We start from the raw sequence: 20672 nt of genomic DNA on the forward strand, positions 1-20672 counted from the left end.
GCTTCTATAAGTAAAACATATTGCTTATCAACATCAGAACATAATATAAAAATATAACCAAAAATTTTTATTTTAAAAAAATAATTAAAAAATTATAGTTAGAGAAAGATATAAATAAATACACAAATATGAAAGCCTTAACAATCGAAAAATAAGCTGAAATCTTTGCTGCAGTAGGTATCAAATTAATCAAGCCTCTTTAAGAAGAGAAAATAGAAAATTTCATTCAAACATTTCCACTTAGGCTACGCTAAAGGGCAGAATAGATTAGCTCAGAAATCTCCGTATATGGATACAGGATCATAAAGTTTATTTCCAAATGTAGAAATGGATTTGTTTTTGCAGCAAACAAAGGTAGGGTGAGATTTGCTATTAAAGCATAGCTAAACAGAGTAGAAACTGATGACGGAGAAATTAACATGCTATTAAAAAATAGGGAACTTCCTGACAACTTAAAATTTTACAATAACCCATATATTCTCTCTTACATAGATAGCTTTGAGACAGTTGATTTCCATTACACAGTCACAGAAGAATGCAGATGCAACCTTTCTGACTTCATTAAATAGGTGAATATTAAATACAATGAAGATACACCTCTCTGTTTCAACAGATATGCCTTTTAGCTTTTGATTGCATTAAAACAGCTATAAACAGGACCCGAACATCCAAATTCAAGTAGATTTGTGAGTCATATAAGGCCAGAAGATATCTTGATAAATTACAACTCAGAAATTAGATTAAATCCTAATTTTGGAGAAAGCTAAGTAACACTAGGAATTATCCCTTTTTGTAATTCTCAGTTTAGCTCAAACTAAATGAATGTTAGTTGTATAAATAGATTTTCTGTTTCATATGCTCATTTACTTTTGTACATTAATGGTATGCAAGAAAAAGATATTTTAACTAATTGGTTAAAATAATCATCATATAGGATGGGTTATAGAAGTGATGGACTCGACTCAGTTAGTTCAAGAATAATTTCAAACAAGCAAGAAAATTACGAATAATTAAAAGATGTTTACAAACCAGATTCTGATTAAGGCAATTAAACTCTTGTTTTAAGGCTAAAGTAGAACTTAGATAGGATATGTGAATAGTACTACGTAGATAACTAAGGAGAAACAGTTTATGCTCTTGGTAAAGGAAAGTGCATCACTGCATAATAATATAATTAATTATATGAGCTATCCTAAGTTTAATGTTCTGAAGAATAGAAAGAATAAATAGGAGAATAATTAGATGAAGAAATGAATAGGATTGAAAAGAAATATAGAAGAATTCTTTTTGTTTAAGAGATTTTAAATGCTGGTCAAAGTTAAAGATCTAGAAGATCTTCTACACAAAGAGACATAGAAAGATTAAAGTAAAAGCTTATTAATCTTTTAAAAAGCTTCTTTTCTATGTAATAAAAATTAGCTTAATTTGTAGAAAAGAAAAATAGATAGCTAAAATAAGCTGTTGTTAATGATGGAGGAGAAGATGAATAAAATTTAGAAGAGACATTAAGTAAATAACCATAACTAGTTTTTCTTAAATAAAATAGCGTTGAAGCATTAAATGCTCCTAAATTAAATCCTCTACCTATTATTGAAATGAAAGCTTATAAAGATTGATAAAATATGAAATAATAAATAAATATTATTTGTAATTTAACTAATTATTTTTATTAAAGTAAGTTTAATACATTTTTTATTCCAAACAAATATTTACATTTTTATTAATTTTAATATATTTTCTTAATAAATAAGACCAACCCTATATCTTAACCCCTAATTTTTAATATTTTGGTAAGTATTAATTAAACCTGTAAAAAAACAGCGATATTTCTGTTAAAAATTATTAGGTTATAAATGAATCATTTCACTTCTATATTGTTTTTATATTGGTAGATATTAAACAAATATCAAGAGATTTTTTATGTTTTGAATTCTATCTAATAAATAAATTTTTATGCTTTGAGGGTGCTGCTGATAATTAAATTTAATTTTAACTAAAAAGTTTTATTTAAATAAATAAATTTTATTTAGGAAATTATAAAAATAAATAAAATGTATCTTATGAATCTTATTGTTTAAATCTCAAAATTATTTGTTTAAAGTTTATTTTACTGTTTTAATAAATTTAATTAGAAAGTTGTTTTGAATTAATCCAATTGTGACTGACTAATTTTAAATTAATCAGTCAACAAAATTTTCAAATTAATTTTCTTCTATTTTTAGTTATTTATGCAAATAATTAGGCATTCTGTTTTAATTTATTTCTTTATTTATTTATTATCCTTCATATATAAAAATATAATTAATTATGTAATTATCAACATATGAAAAGAGAATAAACTAATAATTAATTAATTGTTTTACTGCTAAAAAACGATATTTAAAGTAAAGCAGAAAAGCCTAATCATAGTTTTATATGTAAATGTATTCCTTAACAAAAGAAGTGTTTGGCGAAAGGTTCGCATCGTATGGCATTAAATTATTGAAACCACCTTAGGAAGAGAAAATACAAAATTTTATTTAAACCTTTCCAACCATTTTACAAAAAAGTGCTTAATAGGTTAACTAAGAAATCTTTAAATATGGATACAGAATCATCAAATTTATTTCGAAGTGTAAAAATGGTTTTGTTTTTTCAGCAAATAAAGGAAGAGTCAGATTTGCAATCAAAGCAAGGTTTAATAGAATAGTTACAGAAAATGGTGAAACCAACATGGTCGAAAAAAATAGAGAGCTACCTGACAACTTAAAATTTTACAATAATCCATTCATCTTATCCTACATTGAAAGTTTCGAAACTAATGATTTCCACTACACAGTAACAGAAGAATGTCGATGCAACCTTTCAGATTTTATTAAGCAGGTAAACATTAAATAAAGCTCAGGTGTACATTACTGTTTTGATAGATATGCCTATTAACTTTTCTCAGCCCTTACTTATTTATCTATAGGTCCTGAGCACCCAAATTCTACTAGATTTGTAAGCCATATTAGACCAGAAGATGTTTTGATAAGCTATAATTCTGATTTTAAGCTAAATCCTAACTTTGGAGAAACTAAAGTAAATTTAGGAGTAGTTCCTTTTTGCAATTCATTCTACAGTGTAAACTAGAAGGTAGTTAGTTGTGTAGATAGATTTTCTATTTCATATGCCCATTTACTTTTGTATATGAATGGTATGTCAGAAAAAGATATTCTTATAAATTGGTATGATCTATAAGAAAGTGAAGAATAAAGCAACAATAATATAGACAGTTTAAGTTAAAGTATTATTTCTGACAGATAAACTTCTTATGATAATTTAATTGATGTATTTTAGCCATCAGCCGATCTAACTTATAGGGGATTACCCAAAACACAAAAATATAAACTTGATAATATATAGTAATAGCTTTATACAGAGAATGAAGGAGAAACAGTCTTTGCCCTTGGAAAAGGTAAATGTATTACTATATAGTAGTATACTTAAATATATGAGTATTGCTAAATTCAAATTTCTTAAGAGAGAGAGGATGAAATAGATAATGAACTATCAGAAGAAGTTCTCAGAATCGAAAAAAAACGTAAAAGAATACGTTATTTGTATGATATATTAGAAGTTAAAAAAAGGAGGTCTAGTAAATAGATGCATAGGCAATTAATAAAACTAGGCAGAAATCTTATAAAGTATATCAAAGCTTTCAATTCCTTAAAATCAAAGCTAGTTTAAAAGGTTGAGAGTAAAAATTAAGAATCTAAAAAAGAAAAAGAAGAAGAAGAAGATTAAGAATTAAAAGAAATAGCTAAACAAATAGAAGAAGAAGCTTTATAAAAATCTGAAAAAAAACTAAATTAAAATACTAATGATCCTAATTAACTTACACAAGAATAAATAGAGGAAATTTCAGCTAACTTTCATAAGTTAGCAATATTCAATTGATGTTAAGAAAATAAATAGTAGATAAAACTCAAAATAAATGAATTAAAAAATAATCGACTTTCAGAAAAAAATTAATTAATTCAATTTATTTAAATATTATGAATAAAATTATTTATTTTTTTTGTTTTTTAAGCCATTTTCTAAATTTTGTTTTTTTAAATTGTGGCAAATTTCATTTTGTTATGAGAAGTTTCTTAATAATTAAAATAAATAATTAATATTTTTGATTTTAAAGCTAATTAATTACATTTTAAGAATTTAATTTAATTTTAATTACAATAAATTTTTTTAGATTAGTAATTTAATTTGTTAAAAAAAATTTCAAATACAAAAAATAAATTAAAATAATTAAATTTTTTTTAGTTAATATTCACTACTGTATATTTTTAATCATAAATGCATTAAACAAACTCGTTTTTTAGAATTATTTTTAGTATAAAAATCTTCAAAAATACTTTTGTTGATTATTTATTAGTTTTATTTTTACTTTAGACTAATTTATTTTTAAAATTTATAGCTATTATATTTGAATTAACTTCTAAAATTATCAAAAGATATGTATTAAGGATAGATAGCTAATGCATAATTAACCTATCTAAATTTATTTAAGTGGAATATATTTTATAAATATTTAATATTTTCATAATAAAATACCAAAATTAGGGATTGATTTTTATTTAGTCAAAAAATTTTGAATGTTGAATAAAAATTGATTTCTTAAATTTCAATCAGATTTGTTGCTCAAATAAAAATATTTTACTAAAAAAAGTAAAATTTGCATATATTTAATTTATTTTCTGTATATTCATTAATTAATTATGTTGTTTGGACTAATGAGGTAAACCAAAAAATTGGTTTTTCACTTTTTTTAAAAACCTTGAGGTTTGCGAGAATGTGTATTTCATTCACCTAAAAAGGTAAAAGATAAGATACAAACAGAACTATCTAATATCTTTTTTCTTAAATTAACTTTATTCTAATAAATTAAAGAGAGAAAAATAAGAGTAGATAGTTAGCTAGTTACCACAATTTAAGTAAATTTTATGGGATTAAACAAAAAATTTTTATTTTTTAGTAAAGTAATTAATTAACATAATAAATAATTGAAAGCTTATAAAAGGTATCTATTAGGTTATTAATATCATTATTTCGTTTCTATGTTGCTTTGCATTGATAAATAGCTAAAAGATAAATATCAAGAGATATATTTATTTTGAAATCTATATAAATAAATTTTGATACTTAGAAAATGCTGATGATATATTTATTAAATATAATTTAACTAATAAACTTGGTTTAAATGGATAAATTATTTTATGAAATTAGAAAATAAATAAAATGTATCTTATAGATTTTATTCTTTACATCTTTGACTAACTTTAAAGCAATCTTTTTTGTCAGCAAAATTATTAGATTACTTTTCTTCTATATTAAATTATTTGTGCAATATCTTAAGTATCCTTCTCTAGATAAAACTTAATTAATTGTGTGATTATCAACATCTGAAATAAGAATAAACAGATAATTAATTATTTTACAATTAAATAACGATATTTAAAATAAAGCAGAAAAGCATAAAAATAGTTAGATATGTAAATGTATTCCTTAAAAAAAGAAGTGTTTGGAGAAAGATTTGCAGCACTTGGCATTAAATTATTGAAACCACCTTAAGAAGAGAAGATACAAGATTTCATTCAAACCTTTCCTACTATCTTGCAAAAAAATGTTGAATAGGTGAACTAAGAAATCTCTAAATATGGATACAGAATCATCAAATTTATTTCAAAGTGTAAGAATGGCTTCGTTTTTTCAGCAAACAAAGGAAGAGTTAGATTTGCTATCAAAGCAAGATTTAATAGAATAATTACAGAAAATGGTGAAATTAACATGGTAGAAAAAAATAGAGAGCTACCTGACAACTTAAAATTTTACAATAATCCATTCATCTTATCCTACATTGAAAGTTTCGAAACTAATGATTTTCACTACACAGTAACAGAAGAATGTAGATGCAACCTTTCAGATTTTATTAAGCAGGTTAACATTAAATACAACTCAGAATCACCTTACTGTTTTAATAGATATGCCTATTAACTTTTCGTAGCCATCAATTATTTATCGATAGGTCCTGAGCACCCAAATTCTACTAGATTTGTAAGCCATGTTAGACCAGAAGATATTTTGATAAGCTATAATTCTGATTTTAAGCTAAACCCTAATTTCGGAGAAGCTAAAGTAACTTTAGGAGTTATTCCCTTTTGTAACCCTTAATATAGTTTAAACTAGAAGGTAATTAGTTGCGTAAACAGGTTTTCTATTTCATATGCTCATTTACTTTTGTATATGAATGGTATGTCAGAAAAAGATATTCTTATAAATTGGTTAAATTTTTAAGAAAATGATAAAAAGAGCAACAATAATTTAGATAAACTAAGTTAAAGAATTATTTCGAACAGATATCAATCATATAGTGATATGACAGATGTGTATAAGCCAGATTCAAATTAAAAGGTATTGGCTTTAATACAAAAGTATAAACTTGATAATATATAGGAGTAGTGTTATGTAGAGAATGAAGGAGAAACGGTATTTGCCCTTGGTAGAGGTAAATGTACAACTATCTAGTAGTATACTTAAATATATGAGTATTGTTAAGCTCAAATTTCTGAAGAGAGGTTGGAGGAAATAGAAGATCAATTAGAAGACGATATGGACAGATTTGAAAAAAGAATTAAAAAAATTCATTTCTTGTAAGGGATTTTAGATGTCAGAAATAGAAGGTCTAGTAAATCTATGGCAAGGCAATTACATAAATTAGGCAAATGTCTTCTATAATATTTGCAAACTTTCAATTCCTTGAAGTCAAAATTAGTTTAAATGGTTGAGAAAAAAAAATAAGAATCTGAATAGGCTTTAGCAAAAGAAGAAGAAGCTCAAGAAAAATCTGAAGAAAGATCTGAAGAAAAATTAAATTAGAATACTATTGAGTCTAATGAGGAACTTTCAGATGAATAATTAGAGAAATTTTCGAATGACTCAAATAGGTCAACAAAAATCTATAGATGAAAAATTAAATTAGAATACTATTGAGTCTAATTAGGAACTTTCAGATGAATAATTAGAGAAATTTTCGAATGACTCAAATAGGTCAACAAAAATCTATAGATTCAATTGATGTTAATTAAATAAATAGATAAAACTCAAAAAAAGAATAAATTTTCAGAAAAAATTAATTCAACTTAAAACACAAATATTAATTTTTTTTGTTTTTGAAGTCATTTTATAAATTATATTTTATTAAATTGTGGTAAATTTCATTTTATTATTAAAAGTTTCTCCATAAATAAAATAAATAATTTCTTTTCAAAAATAAATATTTATTTTTGAAGCTAGCTAATTACATTCATTTTAAGAATTTAATTTAATTTTAATTTTAAAAATTTTTTCTATAAGTTAATTTTTTTGAAATATTTAATAAAATTATTTCTACATATACATAATATAAATTTAAATAAATAATTAATTAATTAGTTAATATGTACTAATGTATAATTTTAAAAAGAAGTATATTAAACTCATTTTTTAAAATAATAAAAATTTGATTGGTAAATCCAAAAAATGTTTATCACTCATATTAATACTAGTCTATATATAGTAAGTATTTTAAAAAATTGAGTTAATAATTTTTATTGTATCAGCTTGTTTCTAAAATACATACAATATTTGCTATAAACTATTATCTGATTTCAAATGATTGAAATTTATACTTAAATTTAAATTGAGTGTAAAATAAAATTGTAAATAAAATTGATGGACCAAAATAAATTATAATTGTATTTACTGATAAAAAGCATCATTTATAATTTAGATTTGTAATTTAATTGCAGAACCAAAATCGTCTTTTGAAAATTCTTTTTATTTTTCATTTACTTTTGCATTTTTTATTCATATTAGAATTATTAATAATACATTTTTAATTCATCATTCAAAAATAAATCATTTTTATATTGAAAGATAAAAGAAATTTTTATTTTTTTTGGTAATAAATTTATATTTTAAAGTTAAAGTTTGAGAGAGAAGCCTTTTGTTAATTTTCAAGAGGAATTGAATTAGAGATGTTTAACATTATTATCACTTATTTACATTTTTTTTAATAGACTGGTAAATATTTAAATGATACTTAATGGAAATGAATAAATTTAACATTAAATATTTTTAGGTACAAATAGGTCGTAATTTTTCATTTAAGTAAAGGAGATTTGTGCAGTAATCTTTTTATGGAATAAAAACTTAGTCAACTTTAAATTTCTAATAAGATTTAGAAGCATAAGATGATTCTTGTGTCACTTTGGTGTTGCGTCACTTGCGTTTAATAGCATATCAATTTGAGGAAGAATTGAAAATAACTTTAAATAAAGAGATGCAAGAGAAGAAGCAATGGAATAATAGTAAAAAAATAAGATAATAAGAAAGAAAAATAATAATCTTATTACGCTATAAGTTTTTTGGCTATCTTATTTACAAATTTCATCAAAAGTATTATATTCGCATATGTTATAATAAATAATAACTAGAAATATCAATATGGGTATACCTTTTGTATGGATGCATACAAGCAAGCTAGCAAATATATTATTAAGTCATAGTTCCATTCAACTGTAAATGTAAAGTATTAACTCTAATCGCTTTTGATTGTCTGTCTAAGCTAATTAACAAGAAAATATTTACTTTTAATTAGCATACAAGTAGTAATTAAATAGATTCATAATTTATTGATAATAAAAAAAAAGAAAAGAGAAGCGTTTGTCTATTTAAACAAGAAAAATTTTATAATTATTTAAGATCGCAGATATCCTTCTTCAGGAATAATCCAAAGTATTTTCCAAAGCAATACCTAGCACATTTATCTCATAATAACTCTGTTAAGATAGATTCAAATTCTTTAAAACAGCTCTAATCGGATAATACTATTTCAAAAAATATTTTCAATAATTACAAAAATATCTAGATAAAAGATTATATAATGAGTTTACCTGCCAACAAAAACGATATAAATATTTCTAACTCTCAACAATTACCCACTTCAGACACTCTTCAGTCTAGTTTCAATTCATAATCTGATAAATGTAATTATCAACAATTTTATATTTTTGATTACAATCTATTTTTAAAATGTAATATTTACAGTATAAAGAATAAAAAAGCATATTTAAAAGGGCTTCTTTGGAATATTTAATGGAAAATAAATTATAAAAAAATATATAAATGAAAATAAAATAAAATTAATCGTATTCTAAATAATTTATTTAAAAAAATAGCTGATTTACAAACCTAGTCTACAAATAATTTAAACAACAATACACTTAGTAATATGAACACTATGAATAGATTTGGTACTACAAGTGGATATGGCGGATACGGATCTTCCATGTATAATAGTGCTTATTCATCATACGGTGGTTTTGGAGGTTCCTATGGTGGAATGTATGGCTCTGGAATGATGGGAGGTTACTCTACTATGGGAAATGGTATGATGGGCTAATAAAATCTTTAACAATAACAACAACAACAACAACAACAGCCTGGGTTCAGAGATGAATACCAAGGAGTTTTAATGGGATTTAACTCAATGCTAAATATTATGGGAGCTGGTGTAGCTATGTTAGGATACGGAACAACATTTGTTCAGATAGCAAAGAAGGCTCTTGTTTTTATTTATCATGGTTTCTCTAACTTAACATATAAAATACTTGGTATTGCTTACTTAAAGAAGCTTTACAACTGGATTACTCATGCAGAATTGGAAAAGCAATTTACAAAGACATTACATGCAGCTGGAAAAGTTGAAAAATTGAGTCTTGCTAAAAGAGTTTTAGGCAAGGTACTATTTGTAGTTAGAATTTTATCGGGATTAGGTAATTTATCATTTAGTTTAGTTTATTATTTCATATTTTGCTTCTAACTCCTTTGCATACATAACACATAAAAAAATGAGCAATTAAAGTGGATTAGATAAATTTTAAATACTTAAAATAGCAAAAAAAAATTAAATTTTTTCTACTCTTTGCTCAATTAATTTTTATTATTAAATAAATTATTAGCTTTATTGGGCTTCTACTTCGCTTAATATAAACTACGTTAGAGAATGAATTAAATGAAACTTGAACAAGGCAACCTTAACAATTTTGATAATGAGTTAGGTCCAATCATCTATGATAATTAAATAGCCTAAGATAAAGAGAATGATGCTATGATTCATATTAACATGAATTCTGAAAAGGCTGAAATAATAGATAATTTAGACTCCGCTTTGAACGAAGAGTTAGAAGAAGAAGAAAAGGAATGTGTTTTAGAATTCAACAACTTATAAAAAGAAAACTCTACTGCAGAAATAGTTGAAACTAAAGAAAATGTAATTAAGGTAAATAAATTATTTAAAATAGATTAATTAAATTTTTTTAGAAATAAATCTAAATTGCAAAATAGATTAAATTAATTTGGAATATTTCTTTAATAATTTTGATATTAGTAAAAATTTTAGACAAATTTATAAATTTGTCATTATTTTTCTTTTATAATTTATATACATATTCATTCAATTAATGTTCATTTTTAATAATAATTAGACTGATAATCTTTAAGAAGCTTTCGATGATGTTATAAACAAAGAAAAGAACTTCATCTAATAAACTTAACTAAGATCCGAAGAATTCTGGAACCATAAAGAACCCAAAGCTGAAATAACTACAGAAACTAATTTCAGTAATAATAGCAATGCTTTTATATTAAATATAAACAATAACAACAATATTGTCATTCCTGCAGCTTAAACTGTTGAAAATGAAAATTCAGCACAATTATAAACTGTAGAATTAAATCCCCCAGTTTTACTTTAAACAGCTTCTGAAATAATACCTTCAAACAATTCAGAAATCCTTCCCAATTTAGCAAGTTCTGTCTCTTCAACTTCAAATATTTCATCATTAACTTCAAGTAATACAGTAAAAAAATCAGTAAAGCCTTGGATGAAGAACGTATGATAAATATCTAAGACAAAAAAGATTAATTAATCTTGTTCTTTTGTTCTTAGAATAATTAATAAATAAATAAATTTAGTTATTTAAATGACATATTTTCTACAATTTTCAAAATAATTAATACTAATTTCAAACAATAATAATAATAATATAAAATCCTAAACATTCAAAGATATCTATCTAATTATTTTATTTATATGGTGTATATTTTTACCTCTTTTATCAATCAATCAATTTAACTAATTAAGTAAGTAAGATATTATTAACGAATTACTAACTCTTTGGTAATTTTGTCTGTATATAAATATATTATATATTATTCAGTCTTTTAAAAACCTTCAATTATTACTTCTATTTTTTACCTTCTTAGATTATTTGTTGATAATTTCTTGTGTTTAAATACTTATTAAAGCAAACTGATAAGAGGTGAGATCTTTTTTCAAATAAATTTGCATTTTAATTAGATAAAATTTAAATAAATTTATTTCAAATAAAAATTATCGAAAATTTTAAAGTATTTTTGACAATAAGAATTTTTCTAAAATATGAATCATAAAAGAATTAGAAAATAAAAAAAAAAATTGTTATTAGATTTTAAAAATTAGTTAAATTGAGAATAAAAACATTAAACTTATTTATTGAAAATTAAATAATTTATTTATCTAATGTTATAAATCTAGATTAATATTGAATGATTTGTTTAAAATTTTGAAAGTAAATTTGTTGAACTTTAGCACCAACCAAAAGATTGTATTGAATATTCTAAGTTTTAAATGAATTCTTTTGATCAACATAATATTTAGAAAAGAGAAAAATATATTTTTTTTAGAGTAAATTTAAATGAATTAAACAAATAACTACAAAATAAATAATAGAAATTATAAAAACTGATTAAAATTTATTAGCTTATTTTATGACATACAAATAAATTAGATCTAAAATAGATCAATAAAATATAATTGATGAATTTTTAAGCATGAGCCAGAACTAAAATATTCTAATAAATAAATAAATTTATTTAACATACCAACCAAAATAAAATAATAAATAAGTTTAAATAATTAAAATATTGGATAAATATAAATAACTCTATTAATTAATTAATCTTCAATTTGAATTTTTTTTTGCATATTTTATCATTCACTTTCTTTTAAGAGGGCTATTTTCTCTGCTCACTTAACCTGACATATTATTTTTCAGAATTTTCATTGCTTCCAAAGTTTTTATTCTTTCCTCCTATTTTTTTTTAAATTAGCCATTTCATTTTCGAGTTAATAATTAAAATTTTAATGAAGTTACTTTGATAACTTAAGCCAAATTATTTTTAACATCACTTAATATAGTATTAGTGTTATAATTATATGATTGTTGTGGAGATGAATTTCTGCTATATTTACTGTACTTTTCAATCAAATCATTATCAATTATCGAATACATATTTTCATCTTTTAAAAAAATTAAATAATAAATAAATAAATAAATAATTATTTTATTAAGATAATAAATCATATTAATTTCCTTACCTTAATTACTCTACTTTCTATAACTTATGTTAGAGAAGTTGTTATTGTAAGAATTCTTATTTAAGAATTAGTTTTGATCTATAATGCTTTTGAGATGTTCATTCTCTTCTTTCAGCTGTTTATATCTTTGTCTCATTTATTTATTGATATTAATTACTTCCAATATTTTGTGCTCTTTTTGTAAGAAATTATGCTGCTCTTACAACAAAATTTACTTTTCTTCAATAAATCTTTCATTTTATTATAAAATTTGTTGCATTTTAACTTCTGTTTATAACTTTTCTAACTCAGCAGTTTATACTTTACTCTTTAAATATTATATTTGAACTTCCAAAGAATCTGAACTTTATTTATCTACGCTGTTTTCTCTCGATTTATCTCTTCTTCTCAACCCTTAATATGTTGAAATTAACTTTTGAAGTTACTGTTGTTCTTTCATTATTTAATCTTTTTCCTTCAATAAACTGCATTTTTCTTCTTCCAATTACTTTTTTACTACCATTAATTCCTTCATATTTTGCTCTTACTTTGAAGTATTTTTCTCATTTAAATTCCTTAGCTAGGTTTCTAGCTCTTCAATTTTGTTTTTTAATTGCTTATTTTCTTTTTCCGTTAAACTCTACTCCACATATAGATCTCCTATTTTCTTATTTAATTCTTCTTTTGTCTTTTCTAACTAGTGATTATTTGAAATTATTTTGAATAAATTTCTAAATAGAAGCTATTAATTATTACTTTTGAATTCTCGCTGACAAGTTTCTATTGGAGCTCATGATATTTTTTGCATTCCTCGCCTATCTGCTTTTTGTCTTGCATAAGCTTTTCTATGAACAACAAGTATGAATTAAGAACTTGCTTAAACTAAAGCTTTTATTAGAGGAGACTTTCTTCTAAAATCTAATTGCTTTATATCCGTTAAAAAAATAAAAGAGTGTTTTTTTCTGACTAATTTTGATTAAAAATCTGTAAAAATAAATTCTATGTAGTTTATTTTATAAATTATGAGAATATGCCTTAAAATTAAATATTTTATGTATCTTTTTACTATTTTATCTTGAGATCCTCCATTTTTTTCATGTTTATTTCTTTGAATTGCTTCTTGTTTTATAGACTTTGCTTTTTTTTCCTCCAAAACTACTAAATTATTTGAGCTTTTCGTTAATGCTCAGATTAATATTATGGCTGAGCAGAATGTGAGACAACTTATGCGTTAGTCCTATCATTTTATTTTAACCCTTTAAGCTAGTTTAGATTTTTAAAGAGCTCCATTTTCAGAGATTTTATATCATCTTAGAGCTTTGAGTCAGATATATTATTTTAATAACTGATTCTTTATAAATACTTTTAATCATCAACGCTCTAAGTTTCTAATTTGTGAATGCTCTTCTAGCTTTTGTACTTCCTAAAGTATCTCTAAATTATTTTTGCACATCTATCTTGATATTTCATCATTTTAACTTAGTCCTCTTTCTATTTAAAAAGCGATTGTTTGTTTGAATCAGCCAAGTACTTCTTTTATAATTAATCAATATTGTGCTTTGTGTCCATCAGCTTTTGGTTTATTGTATTCTGTAAAGAGTTGTTAGAACTATACTATTTAAGTTTTATTGTATTTTTCAAATTATAAGAAATTAGATAAAATTAAAAATATAATTTTGTATTTAAGCATTAGTTACACTGAAGGCACTAACATTTTCAGAGTATTAAGAATGTATGGAAGACTAAGAAGATATCCTTTGAATTATCATATTTATTTATTGTAGGATGCTAATTATGTTTTAATTATTCAATTTAATTAAAAAATAATAACATGAGCTTAAACTTTGCTTTGATTTAAATAACCTCGAAATTTATCTTCATAACTTAATGAATTTAAGGTGAACCAATCAATTAATAAATATTTGATTATCTATATTATTTAAAAGAAATTTTTAATGTTTCATCCACTTTTTCTCAAAAATACAAATTGAAATTCTGGACTATATTTTTCCTTCGCAGTTTCAAAATTTAAGTATCTTTTTATTTTCAAAATAACCCTAAATTTAAAGTATAAAAAATTAATATAAATCAACGTAGACCTTGCTTATATTTATTTTGATAAAATTCACTTAAGCATATAAAAATATATATTAATTAATTAGTTTTTAAGATTGTCAAATCAGTGTAATGTTTTTGAGATAAATTAATAAAACTAAATTGTGAACTTTAATTCTATCAAATAAGAGCAATTTATATTATAAAAAAATATATTTATAAGAGGATTTAGTCTTTTTATTTAGAAAATCTAAAAGATTAGATGAAATTAGCTTTAAATTTATGTTTTTTTTTGAGTTTAATTTATTAGCTGCTTGTTAAAAAATTATAAATTACAATAAAGATTTACTTTTAATATTTAAATATTTTATCATAAAAATAGAATCGCTTACAGTAATTTCGCATATCAAACACAGGTAAAAATTGATTAGTTAATGTATGAATCATTTTAATAAAATACTTACACTTTTTATGGTATTAGATTCACAGCTCGGAAAATTTCAAATTGCACAAAAAAAAAGAATTTGAGAGTAACAGATAAGATATAAAATTATCTTAATTTAAATCAATTAATTTCACAAAAAGATTATGCTAATAAGATATTTGCCAAGATTTTATTTGAAAAGTTTACAAAGTAAAATTCAACTATTTGTTTTCCATGAGATTTTAAAATAATTCGACTTCCTTTGTGTTTTTAGTTAAAAAGACAATGTTTGAATCAAAAAATTTTAGTTATTACTAATTATGCAAGAATGATAAAATCAATCATACAAAGACAATTTAAAAATTGAATGAATAAAATTAAGTAGATTACATTTTGTTTAAGATAGAAAAATTTAATATTATGATTAATGTATAGCAAATAAGCTCTTGTTACAAATAAGGATGAATGTAATTGCAAAATAATTAAATGGTGAAAAGATAGAAAGTAATTTATTGAGAGGTTTGAAGAATTGTAATATATTGACATATATAATATATATATTATGTGTGGTTTTGAATAAATAAGCATAGGTTGCAATTGCAATCATGGCGTTGTTAATTATTTTCAACGTATTTTATATATATTTTTATAAAGAAAGATATTTATTTATATATTGATTATGGTTTATATTTGTTTAATAAATTCTTTTTTCTGTCTATTTGTTTTTTTTTTAATTTTTCCTTCTATTTTAAAAAAAGAGGAAGAAATTAGATATTGAAATTAGCGATTGTTTTAATTATCTTTCTGCATGTTAATTTGTCTGTCTATTTAACTATCAATCTGTCTGTCTAGTTTTTCATAGTAATCTTTTAAATATTACTATGTAAATCCAGCCAGAGAAAATTTTTGATTTTAATTTAAAGGTTCAGTAAGATATTTTAATAAAAGATTCGAATTCTCATCCATCAAACCATGGATTTATTTTGATCGTTGAGAAAGAATGTTTGATAGGTGGATGAGTTTATTATAGAAGTTTTTGTTGTTATTTTTACATATTAATATAGTGGTGATTTGAAAAATGGTTTGGTTTTGTTTTTAAAATATTTGAAATTATTTTGTAGAAACGCTCTCTCAGATAGAAAATTGCTCAAATCTTGATTGATGTTCGCTGATGGGTTTAGTCTTCTGAATTTCCATTATTCCGTTATAGTCATTAATATGGATACCAACAAATATTTTATCTTGATAAATATCAAATCCAGTTGATGCTCCAATATAGTTAATGACTTAGAAATTTTAATAATTAGAATAAATATCGTAGATGTTAAGATAGTCACTGCATTCCATGGAAACTAAGTAAGAGCCAGTGGGATCAAACTTTACTTAAGAAATGTTGCCCATGTTACCTTAAAGGGTGTGTACTTGTTGAGATAAATTTCTAATGTCCCAGATAAGGGCAGTTCCATCTTAATTACCTGTACAAAGAGTAACTCCATTAGGGTTCCAATCAAGAGTTAATCCAAAATCTGAATGACCCTATTTTAATAATTAAATATTGATTAGTTTTTGTTCTATTAAGACAATTAATTGTTAAAATATTATCAAATAAAATCTAAAATTCCTAAATCTATCTGACAGATCGGAACAAAAATAGTAAGTAAGTAATTAAGTTAGAAGATTTTATTTTAATAAGCTTAATTTTAGTTTAAATTTCTCTTTTAAACGTAAATTAATCAAATCTATTCAAAATCTAAAAACAATTTTTGGAGATAAGTGAAAAGTATTTTTAATTTATGAATAAATGAAATGTGAATTTACTTGAAGAGAAGCAATTACTTCGTTAGATCTCAAGTCAATGAGTTCAGGGTTTTGTTGATCTGCAAAGATTGCCAATAGATCAGATTCGATTGGGTTTAATTTAGCTACATTCACTGAGTTAGTACATTTAACTGATTGCTTTGGCTAATAAAGACACTCTAAATCGTAAATATTGACATATCTATCGTTCTAAGCTGATATTAACTTCTTATTATTGCCTTCTTTGTAGATTTTCAAAAAATTGATTGTATCTCCCTCGGGGTCTGTGTAATTTTTAGTAATATTTTTGAGGTATTAGCCTTTTTTAGTGGTGATATTATGAAAGTATAAACCACCCTTGAATCCTCCAAGAGCAAAACATTCATCATCTACACTAAAACATGCATATCTAAATTATCTTAAAGACTCCCAGTCCTAAATATTAGAGTCATTCAAGAGATCGAAGTATCTAATATTTTCTCTTAAGGTACTCAAATGATTAAGACGTTCATTTCCCATAAAGTAGACATCGTGATGAGACACTGCTTGAACACAATCTTTCAATTAAAAGTGAGTGTTTTTAGGTTTAAGACCTTAGTAATATTTTTATATTTAGAAATACTTTCCATCGGCAACTCTATTAGGTTGCTTGTGCTTAATTAATTAATTTTGATATTAGCGATAGGGTTAGTAGTTTTATTTACGATCTTCTATATAAAGATTTCTATGAATACCAGCTACCTAAGCCCATGAAATTCCCTAGTAATCGTAAGCATTCAGATTTTATGGGTTGACATTTTTAGCATCAATAACTTTCACATTCAATTAATTGAATGAGAGCTCGCCAGTAGCTGCGCCTTTCTACTTTTAGAGTAATAACTAGCGTTACTTTTCTTATAATTCTACTGAATAAATCATTTTGAATTTAATTTAATCTTATACTAAAATGGTTTTTGTGAGATTTCAGCTCTACTAAAATTTAGCGGTAAGCAAGAAAAACGAGGCTTTGTGTTTTTTACTTAAAATAAATTAAGTTAAATTTAGTTTAATACTATGATAAGTCTTTAGAAAGAAGTTTTTCTGACTCTTTTATGTATTCTTATTAGATTGCTTGTTTGTTTGTTTGCTTGCTATTATATTTCTTTTTTTATCAAAAAAAGAAGGAATTTTAAATTATTAAGGTATTAACAATGATTGATTTATGTATTGACTCTTAGTAATCGTGAAATAGATATTTTTAATTTATTAATTATTTGTTTGTTTGTTTGTTTGCTTGTTTCTCTTTCACTCTTATTTTTTTTATGAGATAATTTATTTTTCTTAAATTAAAATATATATAAAGTAAAGTTATAGCTTGCAAATACCTTTTTAATCTTCTATTCCCTTTTTAAAAGATTATACAAACGCGAGAATTCAAGATTCAAACATAAGGAGATTTTTAAAGCTGAATGAATGAATGAATAAATAAATATATATATTAATTAATTAACAAATAATTCTAACTTTATTTATTTTCTTAAGGTTTTTTAATTTTTTTCCATTCACTTATTTTGAATTAATTAATCATTTTTAAGTACTTTATTATGTTATTCACATATTTTAAATTTGATAATGTTATGATTGCTTGCTTGCTGACTTTATTGATTACATTGCATCATTTTCATTGATATTACACATTCTTTGCTCAAAACTTTGAGAATACATAAATTTAAATAGATCCTTCCTTACAAATTAATTTTTATCTGACTATTGTAATTCATGAGTATTTGCATTATTAAATACAATAAACTCACTGTTTCACTATTCTTTCAGTGTTTAAAACTATATAGCTAATTATTATATTTTTAATGCTTGGTCAGAAAAGGAAAATAAGCCAGCAAAGAAATCAATGTTTTTTGCAAAGTTATTTTCTATCGTACTTATCTCATTCATCATCGATTGTCAAACCTATTTAAAATATAATTTTACCATACTCAAATTAAGTATATTAGCGATAGTAAATAAGGCTACCATTCAAAGCATGAAAATGCAGTATAAAATATCAAGTTTCATCCAGTGAAAAAACTCTCAACTTTAGCTGCATCAAATAATATCATAACGCCTGTTTAAAATTAATTTCTATTTTAATAAGAACAATCAATCAGTATTAATTAATCAATATTTTATTGGTTGAATATTATTTCAATTCACATTTTTCTCATTATATTTTGAATGAAGATGTAAAAAATTAATTAATTAATTAAAATAGAAGAATACAATCACACTCAGTTTAAATTATTCAAGTTTCGAGTATCTATATTTATTCACTAAAGTAAGAATATTTCTTCCGTTTATTAATTATTTATAATAGCTACAATTTTAATTAATAACTTATTTCATTTAATAGCGTCTAATTAACAGTTAGTCATATCTACTCATTACTCTGAGTAGATTAATCTTCTCGAATTAAATAAAAAAAATTTCAGTTGCATTTATTCTTTAAAAAAAATATGAATTTTATTCAAATAGTTATATTTTATAGCTCCAGTATAAAATAGATTTAAACCAAACCCTCAAAAAAGATATTTGACTAAAAAAATAAGAAAAAAAGCTAAATTAAAAATTTGTGAATGAAAGATATTAAATTAAATTAAATTTATATTACTTTAAGAGATTATTTTTATAAGCATTTTAAAACTAAATTGGAAATATTTTTTTTATTTTCCTTAAAATACAAATTGCTAAAATATGACATAAAATTAAACATGGTCATATATTTTAGGGTAAAAATATAAAAATTTATCTTTTATTTTAAGGTCAAATTAGCCAAATTTCTTGGATGATAAATTACGAACATTCAATATATATGCATATTTATAAAGAATCACCCTAATTTTTATACTTCTTCAGAAATCGATTCTGCATAAAATCTTATCTGTTCATAAATAAATAAATGATTAATAACACTATTTTGTTAAGTTTTTATTTGTCTTGAATATTTAGTTGCAGTAACATATTAATTGAAATAAATCAATAGAATTTATATTTAGGTATATAAAATAAAATAAAATTAACAAAAATATTTTAATAAAATTGTCTTTATAATTATATAATTTTTGTAAAATATCAATAGTAATAATCAAATTAATATAAATTATATTGATCTTTTTTCATAAAACCTATTCATTTGGTATTTTAGATATTAAATATTTTAGGCTCCTTTTTTGATAAAATAATTAAGTATTTAATTTAAATAGAATTTATATCATTTTTGTATCCGCAAAAACTTTGGTTCTCTTTTATTGCATTTTTATTACATTTTTTTATTTTAAAACCCAATCTATTTTCTATATTTTTTTATTAGCAGACAAAAATTATCATTGATAACTTAATCTTAGGCACTTTTATACATTCTTATCTCATAAAAATTTACCCATTAATCTAAATTTAATTCAAAATTGTATTTACTTTAACAGGTTATAGGTAATTATCAAAGATTTAAATTCGTCTCTTCAAAATATTAATTCAGTATTAAAGGTTTAAATTGAAAAATGATAGACATTTAGTTAAGTTCATTTTTATGCTTTTCTCAATAAAATTTACACAGATTAACATTAGATTATACTTACGAAACTTCTATGTTATAGACAGAAAAATTTAAAAAATAAATTGTAAAATACTTTGATTTGTTTGTTTGTATTTGAATACTTATTATTTCTGATAAATTTTTATTTGAGTAAATATTTATTTTCTATTGTGAAAAAATACTCAAAAGATCCTTTTTAAACATCCAATCTTATCTGATTTGATAATAACTGAAAATAATATCTTAAATGGAGTTATTTATCATAATTAAAATTTTTTAAGTAATCAAATACGTCAAAAATAAATGGAATTATTTGATGTATGAATATTTAATAATTTAATCACTAAAAAGAAAAGCTGTTTAGTATTTAAGAC

At 22.9% G+C, this 20672-nt stretch overlaps 6 protein-coding genes across 6 annotated transcripts; 4 read left to right on the forward strand and 2 right to left on the reverse strand. All coding sequences in view use genetic code 6, as the record gives it.

The window, feature by feature from the left end:
- Nucleotides 1–128: 128 nt before the first annotated feature.
- TTHERM_000156669 (hypothetical protein) lies at nt 129–1616 on the forward strand (the record flags this gene model as incomplete). Its single annotated transcript, XM_012796053.1, has 1 exon — nt 129–1616. The coding sequence occupies one exon, from the start codon at nt 129–131 to the stop codon at nt 1614–1616; it is 1488 nt and encodes a 495-aa protein (XP_012651507.1).
- Nucleotides 1617–2338: 722 nt separating this feature from the next.
- On the forward strand, nt 2339–4130 carry TTHERM_00156670 (hypothetical protein). Its single transcript, XM_001009694.2, has one exon. The coding sequence runs from the start codon at nt 2416–2418 to the stop codon at nt 3916–3918; it is 1503 nt and encodes a 500-aa protein (XP_001009694.2). The 5' UTR covers nt 2339–2415; the 3' UTR covers nt 3919–4130.
- Nucleotides 4131–5508: 1378 nt separating this feature from the next.
- Nucleotides 5509–6984, forward strand: TTHERM_00156669 (hypothetical protein; the record flags this gene model as incomplete). The annotated part of the gene is made up of 1 exon (XM_001471119.1): nt 5509–6984. One exon carries the CDS (start codon nt 5509–5511, stop codon nt 6982–6984), a length of 1476 nt encoding a protein of 491 aa, XP_001471169.1.
- Nucleotides 6985–8941: 1957 nt separating this feature from the next.
- On the forward strand, nt 8942–10958 carry TTHERM_00156660 (transmembrane protein, putative; the record flags this gene model as incomplete). Its single annotated transcript, XM_001009693.3, has 4 exons — nt 8942–9044; nt 9237–9833; nt 10020–10339; nt 10545–10958. 4 exons carry the CDS (start codon nt 8942–8944, stop codon nt 10956–10958), a joined length of 1434 nt encoding a protein of 477 aa, XP_001009693.2.
- A 1026-nt stretch (nt 10959–11984) lies between these two features.
- Nucleotides 11985–14253, reverse strand: TTHERM_00156650 (IQ calmodulin-binding motif protein). Its single transcript, XM_001009692.2, has 6 exons — nt 14155–14253; nt 13524–14071; nt 13214–13382; nt 12479–13154; nt 12255–12400; nt 11985–12191 (listed from the first exon to the last, which is right to left on the reverse strand). The coding sequence occupies exons 1-6, from the start codon at nt 14224–14226 to the stop codon at nt 12096–12098; spliced, it is 1707 nt and encodes a 568-aa protein (XP_001009692.2). The 5' UTR covers nt 14227–14253; the 3' UTR covers nt 11985–12095.
- A 1814-nt stretch (nt 14254–16067) lies between these two features.
- On the reverse strand, nt 16068–17651 carry TTHERM_00155640 (WD domain, G-beta repeat protein; the record flags this gene model as incomplete). The annotated part of the gene is made up of 2 exons (XM_001009690.1): nt 16068–16472; nt 16755–17651. 2 exons carry the CDS (start codon nt 17649–17651, stop codon nt 16068–16070), a joined length of 1302 nt encoding a protein of 433 aa, XP_001009690.1.
- Between the last annotated feature and the right edge of the window lie 3021 nt (nt 17652–20672).

The sequence above is a fragment of the Tetrahymena thermophila genome (assembly GCF_000189635.1).
Source record: "Tetrahymena thermophila SB210 genomic scaffold scf_8254776, whole genome shotgun sequence".
Taxonomy (NCBI): Eukaryota; Ciliophora; class Oligohymenophorea; order Hymenostomatida; family Tetrahymenidae; genus Tetrahymena; species Tetrahymena thermophila.